The sequence below is a fragment of the Castanea sativa genome, chromosome 7, assembly GCF_040712315.1.
Source record: "Castanea sativa cultivar Marrone di Chiusa Pesio chromosome 7, ASM4071231v1".
Classification (NCBI taxonomy): domain Eukaryota; kingdom Viridiplantae; phylum Streptophyta; class Magnoliopsida; order Fagales; family Fagaceae; genus Castanea; species Castanea sativa.
The window spans coordinates 28,819,890-28,846,035 of NC_134019.1; the positions used below are offsets into that span (position 1 = coordinate 28,819,890).

Here is a 26,146-nt window from a genome sequence, read left to right on the forward strand (position 1 = left end):
TTTGATTGATCTTGAAGAGCTTGAGACTGGAAGTGGACTTAATCAAATTGACACTTTACAATGACTTGTAGAAACACGTTGGAGTTCACATTTTAGATCAGTTTCTAAATTATTGAGGATGTTTACTTCAACTGTTGAAGTTTTACTAAATATAATTGATGATGCAAGTGATGGAGAACATCGAGCAGAAGTTGAGTTAACTTATGATGGTTTAACTTCATTTGAATTTGTCTTCATCTTGCATCTTGAGAAGAAAACTATGGAGATCACTAATAAACTTTCTCAAGCTTTGCAAAGCCAATCTCAAGACATTTTAAATGTCATGCATTTAGTTTCATCTACTAAAGCACTTAACCAAAAATTTAGAGATGATGGATGGAATGGCTTACTCACCACTGTGATATCATTTTGTGAGAAGCATTGCATTGATATCCTAAATATGAATGCTTGTTATGTTGGGAGGCGAGGTTGAGCTCGTAATTAGCAAGATAATGTTACAATTGAGCATCATTATCGAGTAAATATTTTTTATGCTACAATAGATTCTCAACTATAGGAACTAAATCATCGGTTTAATGAAGCTGCAATGGAGTTACTTAGGCTTAGCTCAGCTTTAGAACCTCGAGAGGCATTGAAATATATTAGAAGTAGTGATCTTTGTTTGTTGGTATAGAATTTCTATCCACAAGATTTCACAGCTTATGACAAACAAGTGTTTATCATTTTGAGTATAATGTAGTCTAGGATCTAGAGTTCAAAAAATTGAACAGTTTATCTGAATTGTGTCAATGGTTAGTGAGAACTGGAAACTCAGAACACTACAAACTTGTTTATAGAATGGTGAGACTTGTGCTTACTCTTCCAGTTTCTACTGCTACTACAGAACGAGTATTTTTAGCAATGAAAGTTGTCAAAACTAATCTTTGAAACAAAATGGAAAATGAATTTTTGCCAAACTCTTTGATGTTATACATTGAAAAGGATATAGCTTCGACATTTAATTTGGATTCAATCATAGATGATTTTGAAGATTTGAAAGAGCGTTGAGTTTCTTTTTCATAGATGACTGTATTAAGAAACAATAATGTTTCCTGTCTTTTGTTTTTGTTAGTAGATGATTGTATCTTAATATATTAAGAAACAATGATTTTTGGGTATTTGTCTTGGTTGATAGTTTATTAATATTATATGGATGCGAATTTGAAATTTTTTTCCACTTATCTTCGGCCCCCCAGCTTGAAATCCTGGGTTCGTCCTTGCTAGAGAGTTACTGCAAAGTTTACTATTGTAAATCTACAAAATGACATGGAATAGTGTTTCACCAAAAAAAAAAAAAAAAGACATGGAGTAGTGCTACATCAACCATTTAAAATCGCCATATGAACAGTTAGATTTTAGGTTTTTGAAATAAGCAATGCTAAATATGCTATAATTTTACAATAAATCTTTGGTAGTAACTTACTATTTGTTTTAATGCGAGTCCACAACTGATATTACTTTTTATCAATCAATAATTTTTTGCTATGTATAATTTATTGTGAAAACTTTGCAACTTAGAATTACACCGGTTGTAATTTGACCATGTACCCAACCCAAGCATAGCCAACTATCCACGAATCATGGTCCATTCGGTAACCATACAGGACCGGATGGGTCCTCCACTATAAATATAACACAGAAGCTCCATTTTGCCGCTTCATTTAAATCTCTAACACACACACGAAAAAGAAAAAGAAGAGCAAAGCGTTGAAAAACTTGCTCGACACTCTTTTCATTTCTCCAAAGAAAAATGAGTATGGAATCGACTCGCTCAGCCAACTCGGCCAAAAGAAGCTTCAATAATAACAGCAACTCGGCCTCTTCAAATTCAAATTCAAACCCTTCCAATAAGAAGAAAAAAACCAGTCAGAAAACCCTAGGCGTCGCTTGGGGCTCCAATTCTCGCTCTTCGTCTCGCTCCTCCTTCAGCAATTCACCGTTCTCCAATTTCGGCAGGTTCTTCTTTTCTCTTTCTCATTTCTTCAATTTTTGAAAATTTATGATCTTATGGTTGAGGATAATTGGAATTTCTTTATGTCAAGCACCATTGAATTTGTTACTTCCTGTGTGTGTTTTGATTGCGATTTTTTGATGGTGTTGTTGACGATTTTTTTTTAATATTTTTTTTAAATGCAGTTATATGGTGGAGAAGAATAGGAAACTTCAGAACCAGTTTGAAGCCGAAGCTTCGACTTCTTCTCATGGTGGTTTGGGTTCTGTGAAGCCTATATTCGATGGGGTTTCCATCTTTGTCGATGGTTTCACGGTTCCTTCCAGTCAGGTTCAATCGCTTTTTATAATAATTTTCTGTTGAACTGTGCTTGGTTGCTGAGAAAATTAAACAAGAATAGTAAAAAAGAGATATGAAAGTTGAACACTTAGACCTTATATTAAATTTGTTCCAGTTCTTGGTCTGAACTCTGAACCTTTTGAATTATTTAAAAAACAGGACAATGACTTTAAAAATTCTTCTACACTAATTTCAATAGTTTTTTTTTTTTAATTATTTTTCTGAACTCAAGTGTGGCTGGGGTTTAGGAACTGAACAGTGGAAATTGATAAATTTTGGAGTTTTTATTAGTGTTATAGATTAGGAATCAAGGGTTATTGTTATATCTGCATTTTTCATCGTTATTTATAGTAAGCCATTTCAGGAACTGCGAGGCTACATGTTAAAGCATGGTGGAAGATTTGAGAATTACTTTTCAAGACGTCGGGTCACCCATATCATCTGCAGTAATCTTCCTGATAGTAAAATTAAGAACTTGAGGTTTATCTCAGTTTTCTTTTTCAAATTCATATGATTTTAATTAAAAAATATATAAAAAATCATTGTGATTGTTATTGTTTGTAATTTTTCAGATCCTTTAGCCGTGGGCTCCCGGTGGTTAAACCCACATGGATTTTGGAGTCTGTTTCTGCCAATAAACTTCTGAGTTGTAAGTTTATGCATTTTATTAATTTGGATTTCTCATGACAAAAAACCTTGTTAGAGACCCAAACTAAATGCAGTGAAATAAAGAGGCTTGCTCTCCTCAACATGGCTAGAGTGAGAATTTTTCAGTGCTATATTCCTCTGTAGTGGTCATGCTCTGAAGATTTTCTTCTTCTTCTTCATCTATCTAATTCGCTATGAATTTGATTTTGCTATCTCCAGGGGTTCCGTACCAACTTGATCAGCTTGCTAATAACCAACCAAAGTTGTCAGCATTTTTTACCCTGAAAAGAAGCTCAGTCTCAAATGGTGCCTCAACTCATGCACCTTGTCAAGTAAATCCTGAAGCTGAGGATTCATCTTTAAAAGTTGGTACATCAGGTGATACATATTTTTCTGAAGTGAGTAAACGCTTTGAGCACAGTAAGCAAATTAGTGGAGAATCCGATGACCTTGTGGATGAGAACTCTAATGCATCATTAGTTGAGGAGCCAGCTAACAGCTCTGGCAAACCTTGTGAAGTGGCTATGGCAGTACCAAGTAATATTGACACAGAAGATGAGAGCAGTGTAAAAAATTATCTGCAGTCAAATCATTACCAACCCTCTGCACTTGTTAGCGGCAACTGCATAAACAACCAAAATATGAAAGGTTCGCCAAGTTCAACAGTCAGTGAGCCTTCTAATCAGAGTCATTCAACTCTTGGGGATCCCAATTTTGTGGAAAATTATTTCAAGGTAATGAATAGGAAAGCAAATTGGTTAAAAGAAATATGGCTCTATATTTAATAATTATGTTTTTCGATAATTTTGTTTCCTTGATGTGTTCAAATTATTACCAGACAGAACACCTTGTTGCATCATGTTATGTATGACTTTGTGTGTATCTGTCCTGGGGCATTTTCAGGTCATATTCTGACCATATTTTCATTTCTGCAGAACTCGAGGCTGCACTTCATAGGAACCTGGAGAAATCGATACCGTAAACGTTTTCGCACCTTATCTGATGGGTTTAATTGCACAAGTTCTAATATTAAAGCCTCTGCTCTGAAGACTGCTATTATGCATGTTGACATGGTAATCTCTATACCCTTGGCTGTTGAATATAACTTTGGCCTTTGGGTGTTTATTGTTTTCCTTCTAATGATGAATATAATATGGTTGTTAAGTTTACCAATTTTAGAATAATTTGATTTCAGCCTGTAAGAATGGATGTAATGTTGACATGGTAATCTCTATACTCTGATTTGCTTCTCAGGACTGCTTCTTTGTCTCAGTTGTCATCAGGAACCATCTTGAATTACGAGATAAGCCTGTTGCTGTATGCCATTCAGACAACAGGAAAGGAACTGCTGAAATTTCATCTGCAAACTACCCTGCTCGAGATTATGGTTGGTTTGTGCTAAGTTCTCTCCATCTCAATCAACCTTACCACCTTCTTGGGAGGTTTTTATTCTGTATTTAAGTTATATCTTTATAGGAATTAAGGCTGGAATGTTTGTTAGAGATGCCAAGGCTCTTTGTCCCCACTTGGTCATTTTTCCATACAACTTTGAAGCTTATGAGGAGGTAAGCTGTAAACCATACACTTGGAACATTTTATTTTCCTGTCCAAATAAATTTCTCATAGAGGGTGAAAGTTGGCTTTCTATTTTCTTCTATTTGCCCTGCTTTTTTTAATTATTTTTTTATATAGTTTTTTATTGGGTTTATTGGAGACGCATAATCTGTTGGACAATTTGCAGGTAGCTGATCAGTTTTATAGCGTATTGCATAAGCACGGAAACAAAGTGCAGGTCTGCTTGTAAAAATGAATTCATTTTGTGCATATCAGTTTTCAGTTGTTGTCTTGCTAATATTTTAACTGATGTGGAATGTAGGCTGTAAGCTGTGATGAAGCCTTTTTAGATGTGACTGACTCAGAGGGGGATCCCCAGCTTCTAGCTTCAAAAATAAGAAGAGAGATTTTTGAGACAACCGGATGCACTGCTAGTGCTGGTATTGCTGGGAATATGCTTATGGCTCGCCTTGCCACTAGAACTGCAAAACCAGATGGTCAATGTTACATTCCTCCTGAAAGGGTGTGTTTTGGGAAAATTTTCATGCTGATAAGTTATGTATGTATGTCTGAATGTGATAATTTTCAAGTATGTAATGCACAGCATTTTAACAGCTTTAAATTATTTTTTACTTATAAAAAAAGAGCCTTATCATTATGTTGTGATTGCATGCCTTCTCTCCCTCCGCCCCCCCCCCCCCCCCCTTTTCCTCATTGTCTATTTGAGAACTACTTTAAATATAAATTCTGTTGTTAAATTATTAGGCATCTTAGATTCTTGTTTTCATTTCCTCAAGCACAAGAAGGCAATGCCCTCTTTATTTTCTTAGTGGATGCTTGCATGAGGCTTCTATGAGCCAGGGCTGATGTTTATTTTATTCATGTATTTATTTTAAAACTTGTATATTAGAATATGTAGAGATTTGATGCTGGGTGCCTGGAGTAGTTGACATTTGAGGTTTCTTCTCTCTCTCTCTTCAAAACGATTATCAACAAAGGATGCCAGTTAAATTTTTGGCCCATGGTTGCCCATCTTTATAAACTTTACCTCATCTTTTATATAACATATATGTGGTAGTTTGCATCTCTTCAACTCATTGTCTATTGTCTAAATATTCATGTTGACTACTAATGATCTATAATTGAAATTTGAAAGAGTTGATGAGAATTGTTGAATCAAATGTCTTCAACACTGATGGAAATACCTCTTATGGACCTTCCATTAGTCTACTCTTTTTCTCAATCAGTTGAATTAGCTCAGACTTTCTACTGCATCTGGTGTGGTTGACATTCTTTTCAAAATTTCCCCTTGGTGAAGTTTTTTGTCTTTTTTTATATACTTTTTTTTGTATGGGGGGAGGGGGGCGGGGGGGGGGGGGGCGGTATAACATATTGGGAAATTTGGAATAAAGTGCACGTCAGGAGCTTGATGTAAGAATGGAAATGATATCAAGAAGGCTGCGTTAATTTTTTTGCTTGTATCTTGCACCAAGTACTTTCAATATATGCTTGGACATTTTGATTTTGTCCTTCTCAATCCCATGAGAACTTATTTTTCTTATGGAATTATTGTAAATGGTTGAAAACTTGGTTTATCCTTTTTTCTGTTTCATTCATTGAATTTCTCTGTTGAGATTTATATTGCTGCTATGTCATATACAATGGACATGTTATCTTTTATCCCTAACACTTCCATTTCAATTATGCTTGTTGATGTTTCTTTGGAAAAATGGATTTACTTCACCTTATAAGCTTTAAGTTTCAGTTATGCCTATTTTGTTACTTATATTTTTATAAATTGTTTCTTATAGTTTTTATAAATTTTTCTCACTTATTTTTTTTTTTATTCTACCTGGTAATATACCTTATTTCATAAGCTTGGATATGGTTTAAAACAAAATTATTGATGGAGCTAATGCCTTTTGGTCCTTGTTTCACGCTACAATTTTTGTTACTGAATTTAGTTTTTACACTTTTAAGTGGATGGTAAGTAAGGATGACTTGGATGTTTTTGTACCTTCTATCTATCTGTCCTTTTTGCAAATTTCCAGGTTGATGCCCTTAGTTGCTCACTGTGACTTTTTGTTGACTTTGTTATTCTATCTATTGGCAAATGTCATGTAAAACTTTAAGTAGAAGTTCAAGGTTAGTGCAGATTGCCTAATGTAGTTTGAGAATTTCAGGTGGATGATTATTTAAGTCAACTTCCAATCAAGGCACTTCCAGGGATAGGGTATGTTTTAGAGGAGAAGTTGAAGAAGCAAAATGTTCGGACTTGTGGACAGTTGCGTATGATTTCCAAGGTCTGTTATACTACTGATATTTCCTTTCTTTTCGTTTGCCAAAATGGTTAAATTAGGTGAACCTTCCATTTTGTTTTATGATTATCAAACTAGACTGGTTGAATTTTGCATGTATTATTTAGGTGAACCTTTTGCACACATATTGTACACTTAAGGTTTTCCTTCAATCTATAGTACAATTCATTTATTACTCCCTCCATTACATTTTGTTTGTCTAGTTTAGAAAATTTTAACTTTTTAAGGGAACATCATTTAATGCTTTGTCTTTCAAAGAGAAATATATAAGTTTTCAAAATCCCCATTACAAACTTTCAGAAAGTTTATACTTGAATAAAGTAAAGGGAAGGGTATATTGGGAATAAGATCACAGTAAACTATGGCTACCTGTCTAAAACAATTAACCACATGATACACATGTTTTGGCCAGGACTTCATGCATGGGAATAAGATTCTCCTAGTGGCTCAGCCATGGTATCAGTACTTATATAAAAAAAATGGATGTGGAGAAAATATTCAATATATGCATTGGAAACTTGAATATGAAAGGAGATAAGTAACAAAATTATAGAAAAGACTCTAGCGAGATACAAGTATAATAATCAAACATGGTTGAAAGGTTGAAATAGGAAATACTGAAATAAATAAGTATCAATATGTAAGAAATAAACTCAAATTAAGGTGTAATGAACTACCCTAATGCTTAGAGAGAAGATTTTTAAAGCCCTTAATCTTTCTTCCAAAGATTTAAATACAAGTTATTAGGGTCTGAAGAATGTTTGAAGTTACCTTCTAAGTTCAGGTTTAGCAATTTTAAACATCAGTTTGCATTTGAGTCTTTAAAGTCAAATGACTATTCAAGTACGCCAATGATTTGAGAGTGAATCAATTGTTTATTGAGACCCTATTTATACTTTCTTAACTAGGAAGCCCTACTTTAAAATCTAATCATTGATTTTAATGCCCCAAATTTGCTGCATAAACATCCGGTACATATTATGTCTATTTCTTAGAGTTTCTTTCCTATTAAGGAACAAGTTTTGAAGCTTAAATTTTGGTTTGACATTGAATTCTTAAGGTTTCTACTCACCATGTGATGAGGCAATATTTTTGTTTGATAGGTAAAATAATATTATTGAAACGAGACTACTTAGTGACAAGAAGCACGAAATATCCTAAAGAATTACAATGAGAGAAATATCTACACATTGGTTGATTCTATGGAGTGAATAGAGTTAATATTAGTAAGACCTGATACAAAAGGCCACTCATAAACAAAACTAATGAAGGGTACTTGCAATTGAGATGACGTGCACTCCACATCTTCTAAAGTACGCTGATTTCGTTCCCTCCATATAGTCCACATCAAAGATAGAGGAATAAGATTCAATATATACGAATTTGGTTCTCGACATCGCCACCCACATGGTATATCACTCTGGTGAAACCCACTTAACCCCAAACATCCTGAATATACAACTCCCCAACTTGAAAGCCACACTACAATGAATCAAGAGGTGATCCACAGTCTCCCGTCTACAACGGCAATACAACACCAACTCATCATTGAATAACCTCTCTTGATGAGATTCTCATAAGTGAGAATTTTTCCCCAAGCCACTCCACACAAAGAAAGAAACTCTCCAAGGGGCCTTGGCCTTCCAAGGAAAAGGCAGGGGGTGATCCCTGCAATGTTTCATATCCTCTCTATATGGCCTTCCATGTGATGAGGCAATATCAAAAAGGGCAAATTGTGTCCGAGTTAGGAGCAAATAAAGAAGATTTTAGATTTTATCTAGTACGTCAGAAGTAAAATCTTGATTTGTTTTCCTGTTTTATAACCTAAAATGATAATATTGCTTCATTTTGGCCTTCAAGGCATATTTCTTTCATTCTTTATAGCCTATGAAAATGCTGCATTATACTTCTTCATTTTGGTTTAGATGTGTCATGTCTGCACTTATGTGGGCCAATGAGCTCTAGTTCAAATGACACCTTCTTCTTTTGTAAGCAAAAGGTGCACAGTAAATTCGTGGGTTCAAGGCCCATTAGGTTTGTGTAAATTACCTATATAAAAAAAAAACAATGTCAGTCCTTATGACAACTTGAAAGCTGACAATGTCCTGGGATTTGTTTTTATGTTATGCATAAACATATCTCATATTAGTTATCTTTCTAGAAGTCTGTGGGTCATGGGTAAATCATTTTCCCCCCTTGGCTATCCTAAGAACTGGTAATGCTCAGAATGGTCTGTGAGCTATCTTTAAGGGGCGTCCTAGTCAGCTGTATTTCTTGCAATTTCGTACTAGACATTAAACCTTTGGAGGTTTATTGATAATTCTTTACAGTTTGGATTTTCCTATATTTTGGAATTTTATTATTTACATTGTGGTGATGTTCAAGTATTCCACTATTTGCTCTTTTTGGCATCTCCAGGATTCTCTTCAAAAAGACTTTGGACTGAAGACTGGGGAGATGTTATGGAATTATAGCAGAGGAGTAGATAATCGGCTGGTTGGGTTGATTCAGGTTTGGCAAAGAACAAGATATTGGTTAACTATATAGTTTTGTGTTTAAATAACGTCTTTCTTTTTAGCTTATGATTAAGATTGAAATACTTTTTCAAATATCTGAAGTGGGTGTCATGTTAGTTCTCTTGCATTTTTATGAATGGAATGTTATCTAATTTTTCTTTTCACTAGTTAGGTGCTGTACTTGGCTGTTATCTGCGATTAGTTAAGTATATGATTGTTTATCAGGAAAATATGATCTTATCTGATTTTTTTTTTGGATAAGTTTTGACCCCAAGGGAAAGGGGGGAAAGGGAGACTTGAAACAGTGACCTCTGCAATATAAGGCGTGGTTCCTAGCTGTTTGTGATATTCCTTGGATTTTTATCTTGTTTGAAATTTTTTGTTATGAGTAGTGTTTATTTCACACATGTTAATGCACAAACCTTTACACACACGTGAAAAAGAAATTGAAATTGTGACTTGAAGTCACGATTTTCAAGTTGGGCCCGATTTCTGTTGCTTTTTCGTGTGTAAAGGTTTGTGTATTAATGTGTGTGCAGCAAGTTTTTTCCTTTTGTTATATATCACAATGGCTAATAAAAGTGTATATCTCTTATCTTCATCTATTACTTTGACAAAGAACATGACTGCTGTATAGTTTAAACACCTGTTTGCAAAAACAGTTGTTCATCATGTTAAAGTTCATTTATGAGTTGGTGACGAGTTGTCACAGCCCATATGAGCCAACTAGCTTGAATTTAGCACTCTTGTTCGGATCAATATTCTTTACTTCCGTTTTTGTTTCATTTGCCATAATTCAGCCTTGCTAATCAAAGATGTGATCTGCAGGAAAGCAAATCTGTAGGTGCTGAAGTGAATTGGGGTGTGAGGTTCAAGGATGTGAAAGATGTTGGTATTTTGATTCACTGTGAAGCGAATTATCATGTCTCTGTTTTTAATAAACTTGAATAGTTATTGACATAGTGCTTATTTAGGCTCAAAACTTCCTCTCAAACCTCTGCAAGGAGGTTTCATTGCGCTTGCAAGGATGTGGAGTGGAAGGGCGCACTTTTACCCTCAAGGTGTCATATTTTTGTTTAATGTATCATTCAATATATTTTATCATTACTAGCTTTGAATGATTTATAACTGGATTCAAGTTGAAGGGCTTCTTTTATTATATAGTTTTCTTTTAATTTTATAAGAGGTTACTATGCCTTAGACATTTTGAGGAGCTTCTTGTCTTTTATGGGATCCAATTAATTTGAAAACTTCTTGGTTTATGTGATTCATTGATCTTAGATAAAAAAGAGAAGAAAAGATGCTGAGGAGCCTACAAAGTATATGGGCCATGGAGATTGTGAAAATCTGAGTCACTCCACAACGGTAGAAATATACTTGACATAAATTTATATGCATATCTATGTGTGTATACAGAGCTAATTTTGCATCATTAAATGGTTATGGCTTGGGGATTTGAGTTCAAACTATAAAAGTAATTGATGTTTTAAAGGTTCCGGTTGCTACTGATGATGTGGAAGTACTTCAAAGGATAACAAAGCAACTTTTTGGATCCTTCCACTTGGGTAAGTCAGCTTCCTCTAAATTTAAATTAATTTTGGTAAGTAAAGAAAATTCATTAAGGGCAAAAAGGAGCGCAATCAATGTATATGGGAAGTACACATTGGTAAGATACGATTAAGCCAAGTTACTTATATAAAAAAAAAGAGATATGATTAGGCCAAGTTGATATATAGACCTGATACCACTTCAAAGCACAAAAATACAAATCTATATTTTTCACCAAACTGACATCACCTCAACATAGGCAATAAGAAGCCCTAATTTACATCATCACATACTTTCACCAAATCCAATTTACAAAATATCCCTCAGAATCTTGATTTGATTCTACTATCTAAGCAGCATTCATTGGAAATTAAAATTCTTATAAAAAATTGAGCCTAGAAATTGTCTCCCTTTAATAAATGCTTTTTGTTGTTTTAAGATGTTATTATGTAACACCAACCTAAACATATTAGTTAGGACCTTGGCAATGATCTTATAGACCCCACCAATAGTACTAATAGTTTGAAAGTCTTTAAATCTCCACAGCCCCAATTTTCTTAGGAATAAGTGCAATAAATGTATCATTAAGAATCTTTTTTTTTTTTTTTCCCATTAGTATGTATCATTAAGAATCTTTTCAAACTCTCATGTTATCATTTTTTACTACATCCCAACAAGTTAGGAAGAAAGCCAAAGAAAATCCATATGGACTCTATTCATTTCTTTCACCACCTCAAAAACCTTTCCTCAAAACCTCTCTTTATTAATACAGCCTCCTTCTCACTGATGTGATTGAAAGGAAGGCTGTTCGACCTTGGCCGCTGATTTACCTCTTCTTTGTACAGATTCATATAGAATTGCAATATATCCCATTAGGCCTGTACACACTAGCAAAATCACACTCAAACTGGCCCTTCACACATGTCTGAATTTTTAAGAAACAGAAAAATCTCTTGTAGACTCTCTAAGTTTCTCTACAATCTTTCTATTCCAAAGCAATAAATTTTTTTTTAATATACCACTATCAGCCCCTTTTGCACCCAAATAGCATCAGTCTACATGTTGTTAGCCCAAATGCTTCTCTCTACACTTCTGAATATCAGCTCCAATTTTGTCCATTGAAGGCACACCAAGTCAACCTTCCGTGATCTAAGTAAATTTCTGATTCTCATCCTTATGTCACCATTGGCTTTATTGGAAATAATTTGGACCCCCTCCTCTTCTACTAGAATATCTCTTTTAACCTTATAATTTAAAGATCACTATATTTTCAGATCTCTTCTACCTCGGTGGCCTAGTCAACCAATCTTAGAGGATATCCTTTTGCTCCCTTCATTTTCTATTTCGCTTCAATTGCTACAAATGAGCTTAGAATTTTCTCCTCATAGTCTTTGAAGTCTTGCATGACACCCTCACATAGATTAAATCCATTGGTCATCTGTCTAACCACTTTGAAATATCTAGTTTAGTGGATTTTTTTTTTCTATAAGTAATAAGTTTATTGCTGTAAAAAAAAAGGGGAATACCCTAGTACACAGGGAGTGTACAAGGGGTCAAACAATCAAGAACAAAAATTACAAGAATCTAAGAAATCAAGAGAAGATAAAAATGATTGGTTCCGCAAAGCAACCAACCTGTCTATTAAAGTTCTAAAGAAAAATAGCTTCAAGTTTGATATGGAATTCTCCTTATCTTCAAAGCACCGACTATTTCTCTCCCTCCAAAGGCACCACAATAAGCAATGGGGAACTATCAACCATATATACCCATTTCGATGACGGCTAAATTTGCCTTGCCAACATGCTAGAAGCCCCACTACAGATTGCGGCATAGCCCAACTCACTCCAAACAAACCGAACACCATAGCCCACAAATCCATTGCAATCGGACAATGAAGAAAAAGATGATCAACTGATTCACCATTATCCTTGCACATGTAGCACCAATCCAATATCGAAACCTTCTTTTTTCGTAAATTGTCAATTGTTAAGCATTTTCCTAAAGCAGCGGTCCAAAAAAAAAAAGCTACTTGAGAAGGAATCTTTTGTTTTCAAATGCTTTTCCAAGGAAATGAATAGTCATTAGAGCCCACTAAGAGACTATAATAATCCTTAACCATGAAGCCCTTTTCTCTATTAGATTTTCAACACATCTTATCCTCACCAAACCCTCTTACCGAAGCACCATATATGGTATCCATGAAACTGGCCTGCGCCTCTAATTCTCGAGCATGCATACCCCTAAAGAAATTGACATCCCAGAATAGGGTTCCATTATCAAACTTCATAATCTTAGCCACACTAACCTCCCGCTCTCGGGAAAATCTAAACAATTCAGGATAGCCGACTGCAAGAGATGTTTTACCACACCAATGGTCTTGCCAAAATTTCACCCTATACCCATCCCCAATATCATATAGAATGTGGTGAGAGAAAAAAAGGCCATCCTCAACTAATATTTTTCCACAAGCCAATACCATATGGGCCATTACTAGGCCTAGTACACCAGCCACCCCATCCACAGCCATATTTCACTGCTATCACTTGCCTCTAAAGGGCAGCCCTCTCCATCCCAAATCTCCATTGCCACTTCCCAAGCAAAACTTCATTAAAAAGTCTTACCTTCCTTATCCCCAAACCACCCGAAGTAATGGGATTGCAAACAGTAGCTCATTTAACCAAATGGAATTTTGGTTCATCACCAATGCCACCCCATAAGAAATTCCTCTAAAGTTTCTCAATTCGGTTAGCCATAGTAGTAAGAATAGGAAATAAAGATAGAAAATACGTAGGTAAATTAGATAGAGTGCTTTTAATTAAAGTGACTCTACCTCCCTTAGATAAGTACAAACGTTTCCACCCTGCTAATCTTTGTTCTATCTTCTCCAGAATTGGATTCCATATCTGGTTCAGTGGAATGTCTCTTCATAGGCTTCAATAAAACGTATATTCAAGGGTTAGAAGAAAATTGGCTCACTTAGAGTAGAGACTGCCTTGATATCTGACGTACAACAAATTGTGGTGGGTTTAGGATTAGGAGAATTTGTGGATCTTGGGTTTAAAACCCTTTAAGAAGAGTTTAGGTTCAATGGAGTAAATATTTGATTTATGCCTGAGAAAAAGAAGGAAAGGATACAAAATGGGACTTCTGTAAAATCTGTGAACAGTGAATGGTAACATAAACAGTACTTTTGAACATGACCGTGAACGGTACCTGAGAGAAGGAAAAGAAGAAAGGAAGAAGAGAAAGGGAGGAAAAAAGAAGCCTAAGGTCAACTTGCCTTAATACACAACACTCAATTATTTTATTAATCAATTCTAACTTGTTTGAGTACAATAAGACACTTGTATAGATCCTACTCTTAACTTCTCCTTGTAGAACTAGATCTTCTATTTTGACTATACCAAATGCCAATTGAATTAAACCAAAGCTCACAAGACCCATAGACTAAATAAGACTTACTTATGTATAAAAGAAAACCCATGGCCCATAATTATGGCCCCTACCCAACCATTGTAGAATTTTTTTTAAATACCTTTGACTCTTAAATAATCAAATAACATATTCTTAGGCTTTGCCTTAACCTTAGGCTTCCAAATAGGATATTCTTTCTCTAGCCATGCTATGGTTGCGCCATCAATATCTTGTATCCTCCTTAAAACTTTCATCATATTAACTTATTTAATAAAAAAAAAAAAATTCATCATACTAGTTAAAATGGGTTGGCTGAAAGGCTGGTTTTTGGGTCAGCTATGAGAACAACTCCTTCCCTGAAGCATGTTCCTCCTCTTTTGGGACTTGGAACTTACAATTGGAGTCATCATCGAAACTAATGTAAGTTGTACATTGGTTATCTCCTTTTTACCGCCATCTAAATTCAACGCCACTTGTGGGTTGGTATGCAATTGTGGTTCCCCTTCAACATGACCACCATTTGGAATTGATCCTTGATGTTGCATGGTGGATTGATTGATTCCAACTCTTCTACTGCAGATTTCTGATGCTCTGCCATTGGTTGACCCAGTCTTGATTCCCTTGATGCTTCCCAACTCTTTTGACTTAAAAAGATGGGTTTGAGAGTTGATGAGAAACACTGACTGTGATAATTGGCCAAAATTAAATAGGTTGACTTGAACCTGAATTGGAACCTGATGTGGAAGCCCCATTAGAGGTTCAGATCCTCCAAACCTTGACAGGCTTGGGTTCAAAAACCAATGGATTGTTGCCTTTGTCTATAGTGTGTTCTCTATTAAATGGAAAAAATTATGGTCTAATTGGTTTTTATGTTCAAGATGTTAAGCTATCTCTATTATAAAACTTGTTGATTAAATTAATAAAATTTTCACTTCTCTCTCTGCCCCCTTCTCATTCGATTCTTCATCTGACACTGTAACTGTATTTTATTTCAAATTAAAGTTTTTGGCCTTTTTCTTTTGGTATACAAAAACGTTTGTATCATTAGTCACTATGTTTGTCACTTGAGGACTTGTTTAGGTTGGCTGAGATTTGTAACCTGGTTATGGCCATTATATATTAACTACTATATGGCATGAGGGTTCATGGTCACCGCTTTGATGCTTTCCTCCTTGATAATAGTAATTGAGTTTTAAGATTAGTTTTATCACATAGTATGGTTTTTTAAATATCTTTACGTTTATCAGTTCATTAATTTTACATAGATGTCAAGGAGATTCGGGGTGTTGGCTTGCAAGTTTCCAGGCTTGAAAGCACAGAGAATTCCAAGCAAGGTATGTGTTTTATTGCTTGAATCTAGTTCCCATTTTCATTATGCTTACCACATCAGCATTACTGTTGTATAGTGTGCCTATTGAAAGACTAAATGTGCCCCCTCCCGCAACCCTCAACCTGGATTGCATCACTTTATTCTGACTGATGGTGAATCTGGTTGTTGCTTCATTGTTCAAAGGGCTTGAAAGAAATTCTTTGAAATCATGGCTCACCTCTGCCTCAGCCAGAACAGAAGAACTATGCAAGAACAATTATGTAGCCAAAGAGAGTTCTAATCAAGGTAATTGGGTGATATAATTCTAAATTGTGTATACTTGACAATTAATTTTTGTACAGTTGGAAATGGTATTAACAATTAAACCACTGTTCCCATTTGTTTCAGTATATTTTTGCTAACCATTGTATTTTTAATAGCTAACTCACCTAGAGAGACTTTGTTGTATGGTTTTCTTATTAACTTAGACATTATTTCAAACTTCAGGCAAAATATCTCCACCCTTGCTGATGTGACAGCTTCAGATTGTTTCCTAGTCTTTCATATATCATGTAACTATTATTTTTTTGTATTCTTGATTTGGTTGAAGATGAACTAAATTGTATGGCTTCTGGTATTGGATCCATTCCACAGGTTGTGAAGGAGAGGGAGATGAAACTTTGGTTCAGCTGTGTGGTAATTCAGTTGGGCTTTCAATTCAAATGGACAGTAATACCTACAATGGTGCAGCTTGTCTGAATGAGGTTTCAGTGCCGCCACCTTTATGTCATCTTGATATGGGAGTTTTAAAGAGCCTTCCTCCTGAACTTTTTTCAGAGTTGAATGAAATATATGGTGGGAAGTTGGTTGATTTTGTTGCTAAAAATAAAGGTAAAACTGAAAATATGAACCATACTTTGAGGGCTTATTCACATGAAAAAATAGAAGGTGAGGGCTTTTTTTTTTCCCCCTTTTCTTTAATATATAATACCTGGATGTCACTAGTTGTTTCTCTACTAATTCTGAGTTCATAAGGGATGTGTTAAATTTTTTTGCTTAGGTGCAATGAAAGAGGGGCAGGCAGCTCTCCTTTCTAGTATGGTCTTCCAAAATGAAATTCCAGTAGAAAATAAGGTAACATTTCATATATATATAATTCTCCTTTTCTTTTAATGGGTATTTTTTCTTCATGAATTTTTCTTTTTAATGCTTTATTTTTCCTTTGACTGGCTATTATCAAAATTATATGAAAGAGTGTTCAATTTATTGCATACATTTCTGCAAAACTTATATTTTCATCTTTATTTTAATATAATTCTCGTTAATTTATAACCCATCTTGCACAATATCAAAATGTCTGTTACATGGCCATATTTCTATTTTCAAGAGCCTGTAAAAAAGTTTTCACATTTTTCCGCCTTTCTTCCCGGTTTGTTGTTGTCTTTCTGGAAATCAATTTCTTCTTCCTAAAATCTTTTGTTGTTGTTGTTGTTGTTATTATTATTATATTTAATAAGAATACTGCAATGCATGTTGTTTGTTAGAAAAACTTCAAAGCAACTTGCTTACTAGATTCTTAAGAGACAAAGTACTAGCATTGTTTCATTTATGTCCATCAATATTATCAAGAAGCTGAAAGATAGGATACAAGGGATTGCTTGTAAGAATATCTTGCTTTGAAGACCAAGAACTAAGTGTTGCTAAGCTGATGTTTTTATTTTTGAAGAAGCTATATGATTGGACTTTGCCACTTGTATCCTTCTTGGTTGAGGGGTTATTAGATTTCATGGACTCTTGTCTCTTTGTACATTAGTTAGCCCTTTGATGCTTTTTATCTTTTCTGTGATTTTCTGTACACAGCCTGTTTATTGAGATCACACTTTTTTTATGAATTACCGATTAAAAAAAAAAAAAGACAATTTCTTTTAGTCATTGATGCAGTCATGCTGGATATTGAGTTGTGAGTTTTTGAAATTTGACAATAACTAAAAGCTCCCATGAATGGTCAATATGGATTTTGTGGAGGGAGTGAAATCGTTGCACCTTTGAAGATTTCAGCTGAAGATATCCTTTATTAGAAAAATATTAAATGTTAAGGGTATTAGTGTTAGTAGCACTGTTACATAATTCACTGAATCAATCTCATTTGCATTTAAGAAGATCTATTTCTTAGGCTTCCTTGTGTTTATTAATGCATGGGGTAGTTCTTTAGATAAGATAATAAAATTCGTTATTTATAAATACCATGCTATTAAAAGAAAATTTGAACATAGTTACTTGTATATTGGGTCTAATTTTGAACATTGTCTATCTAACTATCTACTGGACTCTTATTACTCTTTCGGTTTATGTTTATCATTTTAATACTTTTCCTAAGTTCTTTAAGATAAATGAGAGAAACACAACACTTCTGTTACCCTCCTTGTCTTATACATAAGCTGTAACCCTTGTGAAGGATGTTGCTACTGAGTATTGCTTTTGCAGTTGTTCTAAAATGAAATAATGATTGAGGTTTGCGTTATTTTTGCATGCATTCTACACCAGTATTTTTAGCTTATGGTTATTCAATACTGTTACTTTTTGCTAGGCAAAGCAACACATAGCTAAGGAAGTTCCGGCAGTTTCTGGGGCAGAATCCTTTGTTCCTGCTTCAGGACTTATGAAAACTGATTTGATACCTTCCTCTCTAAGTCAAGTAGATACTGCGGTTTTACAGCAGTTGCCTGAAGAATTGAAAGTTGACATATTTGAGCATCTTCCTGCACACAGGATGCAAGTCTTTTCTCCAAATGTTCTCTTGTATCCTACAGAAATCCCTCTGGAAGCATTAGGTACCAAGACAGCTGAGAACAACTCTGGATCAAAGGATTTTGTCTTGGACAACAATCTTTGGGTTGGAATTCCTCCACAGTGGGTTGAGAAGTTCAAAGTCAGCAATTGCTTGATATTAAACATTCTTGCTGAGATGTATTACAAATCAGGCTCAACTGGAAATTTATCTCCAATTCTGCAGTGTATTAGTTCTGTATCTATACATCAACTAGATGCATTTCAAGATGGTTGGGATGAAGCTATGTACATCTTGTGCGAGCTTCTGAAGCAGTATATTAAACTAAAGATAGAATTAGATATTGAAGAGATCTATGTTTGTTTTCGTCTTCTTAGAAGGTTTGCTTTGAGGCTTGCTAAATCTCTTTCTGTCATGCATGGTTTATCCTTCTCCATGGTTATATTCCTTTAATTTGCATTTCTTTTGGCACTAAGGCTGATTCTGGTTTTTCTGTCTTCTAATTTGATCCATATAACATCTTTTGGTAAGTGTTGTGATGGTTTGGGTCGTCTTTGCACGTAAATTCTTGAGTTCTTGGTTGACAAAAATGTGGCATGACCTGAAGTCAGGCTGGCTTACAGTTGAGACTTGACTGAGAGCGTATTTTGTGTATTCCGATTCTTTATATGAAACATGCATATATGAACTTCATAATGCATGATGTTGTACTCCTCCCTATGCACACTGCTGGTGTACAAGGATATTCTATTTGGAATGAATAAATTTTTGTTATTTATCAACAAAAAAAAAATCACATTGCATGATGGCCCTTCTATCTTATAGGCTTGAATGTGCATTGTTCACGTGAATGAAACTGTTAGGAAACAGACTAGTATTATTTAATCTGGAGCTGTAGTAATCTAATCTTTCTCATAAATGTGGACTTAACTCATTTGCTGATGACATTTGGCTCTACTGTTTGTGAATTTTGGTCCTTAACCTTTTATCATTCTAAAATAAACAAATAAACTCCTGTGGGGTTGAAAATATTCCCAACTGCTGGCCTAGAATTCTGTCCAAAAATCTTCATTTAAATTGATAACTTCTGTATTTTTACTTATTCTCAGTAATTTGTCTGTCAAGGCTATAAAAAGGACATGTCAAATAAGGAAGTAATAGAGAGCATGATTTTAGACAGGATAGAATGGAGGAAAAAAATGCTTGTGGCCAACCCTAACTACTCTGTTGAGGATTCATAGTAGGCCCCTAATTTTTTTGGACTAAGGTTTTGTTGTTGTTGTTGTACAATATAAAGTAAACAGTTGTGATCAACAGAATCCCTGGTTATGGGTGTTGGTCTTGGATTTAATATTATTTGACATTTGTTAGAAATGATGAATATATGCTCATCTTTGGTAATAATTTGAGTATTCCAGATCGCTTTGCTTGATGATCAAATAAAATTAAATAGATTGTGATAGGTTTCCTGAAGAGAGGATTTGATACTTTTTCACCTCTCTTTAAATCTCTGACTGTTATGTTAATCTTTGAAATTTGAGTGGTCTTATAAATCATAGGGTCTGGTTTATTGGGTCCCTGTTTGTATAGAACTGGGGAGATGCCCTTTTGTATTTTTTTTAATAAACTTATTATTACCTATAAAGAACAAAATATTGTATCATGTTATATTATAATTATTCTCTACCATCTATGTGGTAATGATGCTACATGATCTTTTGTTGTATGTTATGTTCCTGATTTTTTCTTCAAGCATCTTAAACTGCTGCTCTACATGCATATTGATTGAAACTCACAAATTCTTCAGGTTTGCTATGAAATCAGAATTCTTCATACAAGTGTACAATATAGTCTCTCCTTACCTTCAGGTTAGTACCTCGATTTTCCTGATTATTGCTGTGGCTTTACTTAGGATGTCCTATGTATAAATTGCATCTACTTTTTATAAATTAAACTGAACATGTCCCGACTAAAAACCAAAAAATCTGCAAGATGTAGGCCTTAAGAAATTAGGGTTTTCTATGGTAAATGCTCTGCTGATATTTGTATCATTTTTTCCCATGGCTTTGCCTGTTGATCTAAATGATTACAAAACAGCTTTTAGAGTAATTTATATATTTTTTTTGACCCTTCATAACAATTTTTCCCCATTGCTGGTTCTAAGAAGTTACGGTTTTTATTGTTGTTTGGTGCAATAAGACTTGAAAATAGGATTATAAAAAAAAAAGGGACTTGATATTAGAAGTGTAGGGACCTCACTGAATCCTACCCTAGACTACAGCATAGTAAAGCATTTTTAAACCTTTTTTTTTTTTTTTTTTTTTTTTTATCAATTGTGTCAATTAGTTTACCTGTATATTTTATATGCTGGTTGGGCCTCTTCGCCTAAGAGTTGAAGTTTTTGGTTTGGAGAGGTCCAACTAGTATAGCAAGGCTTATACTTAATCAAGATGGAACTCTCTAAAATTGTGTTTGGAAGCTATTGTAGAATTAAGAACAATGTTGCCTATGATGTGGATTCATTTCAGTTGATAGGAAGGGAATGGCAATGAAATTGTGGAATACCACTAACGCAGGACACTAGACTTTTACAACAGGGAAAATAAAGATAGATGACAACCTAGGATTCAACAAAAAATTAAGGAAAATCACCAAACGTCAACACGAAATGAAGGAAAACCAACAGGAATCAGCACCTAGGGTTGGCTGGAGTTGGCACTTGGCACTAGACCATGGAGACAATTTCAATAGAAACTTTATTCATCAAAATAATCTCCCTTTAATCGGGGTGCATACATTATAGTCCTTTATATAGACTTACTAAATCCTAATTCTAAATGATATGGAAAACCATAATTATTATTGAATTAAAAAAATAACTCTGCTTCTAGGAAATAAAATAATAATAAGCTAATAAACTATTAGGATATGAATTAAAAACAATTGACAAATAAAAATTCCATTTGACTCCAAAATTTAATAAAATAAAATTTTCCTTGTGCATCCCGCATCAGCCACACTCCAAACCGTAGGTGTAGATTTATTTAGATTACATGGTTGAGAGAAATGAATTAGTCCTAAATGCACGAATGATTATATTTTTTAGCCTCAGATGATAAATGAAACAAGCCTCTTTAATTACACTGTTGTGTTTCTTACTTAGGTAGGATCACTGCCTTATACCCACTTTCAAAAGTATTTCCTATGCCATAAGTTTTCAGTTTGCTAGTTTGTGACCTTGACTTATATTTATAAATAATAAATAGAAAAAACTGGGTAAAAACTAAAGTGTGTTGTAAGACAGAAGTGGACTGGGTTTGTAGAATGTGCATTCCACAATGTAGATTACTATGGCATCAGTGTTTTGAGGTTTCTCTGAGTTGTTACAGGCTTAATAGTTCCTGGATTTATCTTACAATTGTGTCACCTCGAAAATACTATCCATATTTGGACTTAGTGTACGTTTTATAGGAATTTTTTTCTGAAGGGATCTATTGTACTTCTGTAAAGAGATTCATACAAGTTGAATAATGTCCTCCACATTTTGGTTTGAATAAAAATAGGCATAAATTTGTTACTGCCTAAGTTGCTCTCTTGCTATTAGGTAAACACTGAACTGCTTTCTTGATATGATAAATCTATCTCCTCAGGTGTTCATATTGTCTTAATTATTAACTGGTAGAGGGGTTATACCATTACTGTAAATCATGCTCAGGACCCTTTGGAGCATATATTAATGCATGATAACCCATTTATTGCTAAATATACATTTTCATCAAGACTATGAATGTAGCATAGCTGGTGTGAGTCTTAAATTTTGACTTCAGTATGCTTTTGTATCATCTGCATTCATTTTTTAGTGTTGGATTTGAAGCTTAATTTCTCCATAATCTCTCTCACACACACACTGACACCCACAGTATTCATGTGCCTAACATTTATCTCCTATTCTATTAAGAGATGATATTTCAAGATTCTGATTTTTTCTTCCTTCTGGAACTCAACCCTGCAGGCATTGGTTGGAGAAAACTATGGAGGAAACTTGCATATGTCATTGAAGGATTAATGCTGCACTTATTGTGTGATTCTCTGCTTGATTAACCTTGTTCCAGTGTCCAAGCGGTGCACTGTGCAATTCATGAGGGATAATTACCTTTAAACCACAATGCAAAATTTGGGGAGTGGTAAGATTTCTTGAGAAATATACTTACCAATTTTCTTAATTTTATATATATATATATATATATGAGCTTATCAATGCATTCCCTTGTCAGTTTTCTAATCATTCTAAATGTATGTGCATCATACATTGAAACTTGAAATTTTATGTTGCAATCATTAAGGACTGTGCTTTTGTGGTGGAAATACATGCCTAGATTTACGGAGGATTATGTCCATTCTATGTACTTGGGGTTGGCTATGCAAATTTTTTGAATCTTTTTGTCTCTCCACTTTATTTCTGACTAACATTTTTATTATATTGAAATCTTCATGTCCTACCCCATAATATTTTATTCTTTACTCATGTATGTTTTCTTTTATTTTTAAATGTAATCATTTACTTTTATTTTCAAATTCAAGTGGAGAAGCGTTAAAAGAAACTAAACATGGATGTTTAGTTACATGTAACCTTTACACCATTATGTAATTTATAGAGTTGTGATTTGTATTTTTATATTTTTTAAAAAAAAAATTGTGATTTTTTCCCCTACTATGCATCAAAATTTTTATGCTTTTTCCCCCTCTTTGTTAGATAAATCACTGAACTCATCTGTGGTAATGTGATTTTAGCCATCAATATCTTTTAACCTTTAGCTTTAGGGATGAGCAATTAGCTATTGGTCAACTGGTACTTCCTTCTCCCATAATAATTGGTTCGAGGGTGAGGTTGTAGGTTCTAGACCCACTGAGTATGTGTAACTTACCAATTTAAAAAAAAAAAAAAAAAAACATTAGCTTTAGAGATGCAAATGAGCCAAGTTGAATAGTACCAGTTGACTATTTATAATTCCGAGACCTTGAGAGAGAGAGAGAGAGACTTTTACCCTATTCAGGGCTTTTTGTTTCTATAAATCTTATAAAATTTTGGATGACAGAAAACCCAAAACTGGAGGCCTGTATGAAAGTGTTATGCTTGTGAGCCAATGAGCCAGACAAGATAGTTCAAGCATTGAACTCGTTTTCGAAACAAGATATATTAAGCCCAAGCTTCAGCTTCATTAACTACATAACCGGGCCCAATCCAAGCATAACAGGTTCACATTGCAACTCATGAATAAATTGAGTTTATTATATTTGTAGATAAAATTAGAGACCTGAGTTTTTTTTTTTTTTTTTTTTTTTCCTGTTGAAGTTCCTGAGATACAGATGGGTGCCCATTTGTAAACTCCAATGGAGAGGGACCTCCCTGATAAGATTCTTACACCCAGATCTTGGAAACATTTACAAGGTTTGTCATTGGGCTTGTGAGTATTTGAGTAAAGACATGTTCTGAATTACTCAAAATGCTGGATACTATGTGATGTCCAAGATCATCTCATTCACAAAGTGCATTTGAGTAAAGACATGTTCTGAATTACGCGAAACTTTTTGCTTACAGTTCTGTTGGTGTTGAAGTGCATGGCAGTTAAGTTATTGGAAAAACTTGATTCTAGTAGCTTGTGAACTGCTGCTGCCTCTCCTGCTCCGCATCTGCACCTTGTGTTTAATCTGAGTATTTAATACATGAAAGTCCTGTCTGAAATTTTGAGCTCTTTTTCCATTTGGTTTTGTTGGGTTTAATATTTTGTATGGTATTGCACAGGTTGTGTACACTAGAGGTGAAGTTAGGTACTCAATAGTTTCCTCAATTGTCGAGGGCAGTAAAGAAAAAAAATAGCAGGCACTTCGGTTTGTAGGATTGCCAATAGGGCTAAAAGTCTCTGCAGTAAAAAGGATAAAGGTAGGTTTTCCCTAGCTCAATTACTTGTAATATAAATATTGTATTTGACTGGTGCATGATATGATTATTGTTGTTAGATTTTGGAATCCCAAAATGTATATTACTTGTATTAGTTTGACTTAAGTGTTATGATGTATATAAAAATTAGATGTATCGACGAAAATTTGACAAAGGGATTCAGTTTCAATTGTCGCAAATTTTGACGTACTTTGACATTTGTTCCATTATGGAATGAAATAGCAGGCATCATATTGTTGAAATGTAGACTCCTTTTAGTGCCTAACCAAAGAAAAAGAAGAAGATAACTTTATATATATAAATTTAGAAACGAAGAAGATTGATTTATGAATTTTGTTCTAACACACAACTCGTTGAAAGGTGGATTGCAGACAGAGCAAGAAAGGGGCAACTCATTTGCTGTAAAACGAGAGTTTGGAACCTCAGGTTAATAGACCACCGAATTTGGTCCAATACCAACGACTTCGAAATTTGGTACCCAAAACATTGCATGCAAGTTGCGACTTGCAATATGTGTCTTGACTTTTTCGATCTTTACTTGTGTGAAATACTGGTTCCTGTGGCCTCGCCTTTGACTTTGTGCAAACATTTCTTTGTTTTTGTCCACGAGTTCGTTACTTAACACAAAAAAAAAAGTTTCCACGTGTTTGTGGTCATTTTGCTGATAGACTCCTATGATTCTCTCTCACCAAATTCTTGGCTTAAAGGTGGTGTGACTTTCTCTGGCTTCTCATTCTTAAGTTACATGATTTCAGGCAAAAAGTTACCAATTTTTAGATCATGGTGGGCACTGGGTACTGTGGAGGGTCAAATTAATAGTAGCAACAATGTCGTTGAAAAAATTTATATAGAAAAAGATGTGATTTTTCTTAATTAATGAATTAAAAAAAAAAAAAAAAAATTGAATGTAATGACAGACAAGAAATCAACAGGCATCAACTCAGTTTTTTTTTTTTTAATTTTTTATTATTTTTGTTTGTTTTATATCATTGCTTTTTTTTTTCTTTCTTTTTTTTGAGAAAAAAGATAGAATTTTTTTTTTATATCATTGCCAATGATTTATGAATGGTTAAACATGTCAATTTTTTAGCTAGGTGGACATAAATCATATATGAAACGCAAAGTATGTCTATGCATACTGAATAATTTGTCCCATTTTAGTGACTAGTCGGTTGTCAACATTAAAATGCTCATTTAAGGGTTACTCGCGTTTGAAAATCCTCTTAATGTGAAAAGGAAGTTGGATATCTGAGAGTGGGTTGAGTGTTGGGCCATTGGGGGGAAAAGAGAAACACTTACTCGATCATAAAAGCAATCAGTTGGAGAAAAGAGATACTAAAATATATTTGTTTTTGAGAGAGAGAGAGAGAGAGAGATTATACATCAAAAAGTAAAGGAAATGCCGTAGCCTAACAATCTTTTAGCCCACCAAATTTTATGCACCTTTTGTCCCACAAATTGACTTCATATCTTTCATCCTCCACATGGACCACATCGCTAGCCAAGCATGCATTTCAATGGTCAAACCGTGGGCTATACGTTTTCAGACTCAAAACCTCAAAGAAAAAAAACACAACCCATCTCCACCGCTAATGTATCCTACGATAGCCGAAGTCAAAAAACAAAAACACTCCTTTGAATAACTCACCTCATCTCTCTTCTCTCTATCAGCTTATATATTAGACTCTCCTTTCACTCTATACCAAACCAAAAACCTTTAAGCCTCCAAGATTACTAAAAATAATGAAGGGACATTCTCTTAC

General features: G+C 34.4%; 1 protein-coding gene across 3 annotated transcripts; it reads left to right on the forward strand.

The window, feature by feature from the left end:
• Positions 1 to 1,724: 1,724 nt before the first annotated feature.
• LOC142642277 (DNA repair protein REV1) lies at positions 1,725 to 24,562 on the forward strand. Of its 3 annotated transcripts, none has more exons than XM_075816619.1 (25): positions 1,725 to 1,995; positions 2,176 to 2,320; positions 2,694 to 2,809; positions 2,902 to 2,978; positions 3,197 to 3,711; positions 3,913 to 4,050; positions 4,232 to 4,364; positions 4,454 to 4,542; positions 4,719 to 4,769; positions 4,854 to 5,054; positions 6,715 to 6,834; positions 9,268 to 9,360; positions 10,194 to 10,253; positions 10,340 to 10,426; positions 10,647 to 10,730; positions 10,858 to 10,930; positions 15,593 to 15,661; positions 15,841 to 15,942; positions 16,291 to 16,584; positions 16,697 to 16,770; positions 18,224 to 18,804; positions 20,232 to 20,292; positions 22,437 to 22,608; positions 23,521 to 23,679; positions 23,778 to 24,562. In XM_075816619.1, the coding sequence occupies exons 1-23, from the start codon at positions 1,790 to 1,792 to the stop codon at positions 22,488 to 22,490; spliced, it is 3,423 nt and encodes a 1,140-aa protein (XP_075672734.1). In that variant the 5' UTR covers positions 1,725 to 1,789; the 3' UTR covers positions 22,491 to 22,608; positions 23,521 to 23,679; positions 23,778 to 24,562. The 3 variants fall into 3 exon arrangements, with proteins under 3 accessions (XP_075672734.1, XP_075672735.1, XP_075672736.1); XM_075816620.1 differs by having other exon boundaries at positions 4,251 to 4,368; XM_075816621.1 differs by having other exon boundaries at positions 4,251 to 4,364; positions 4,462 to 4,542.
• Positions 24,563 to 26,146: the final 1,584 nt, after the last annotated feature.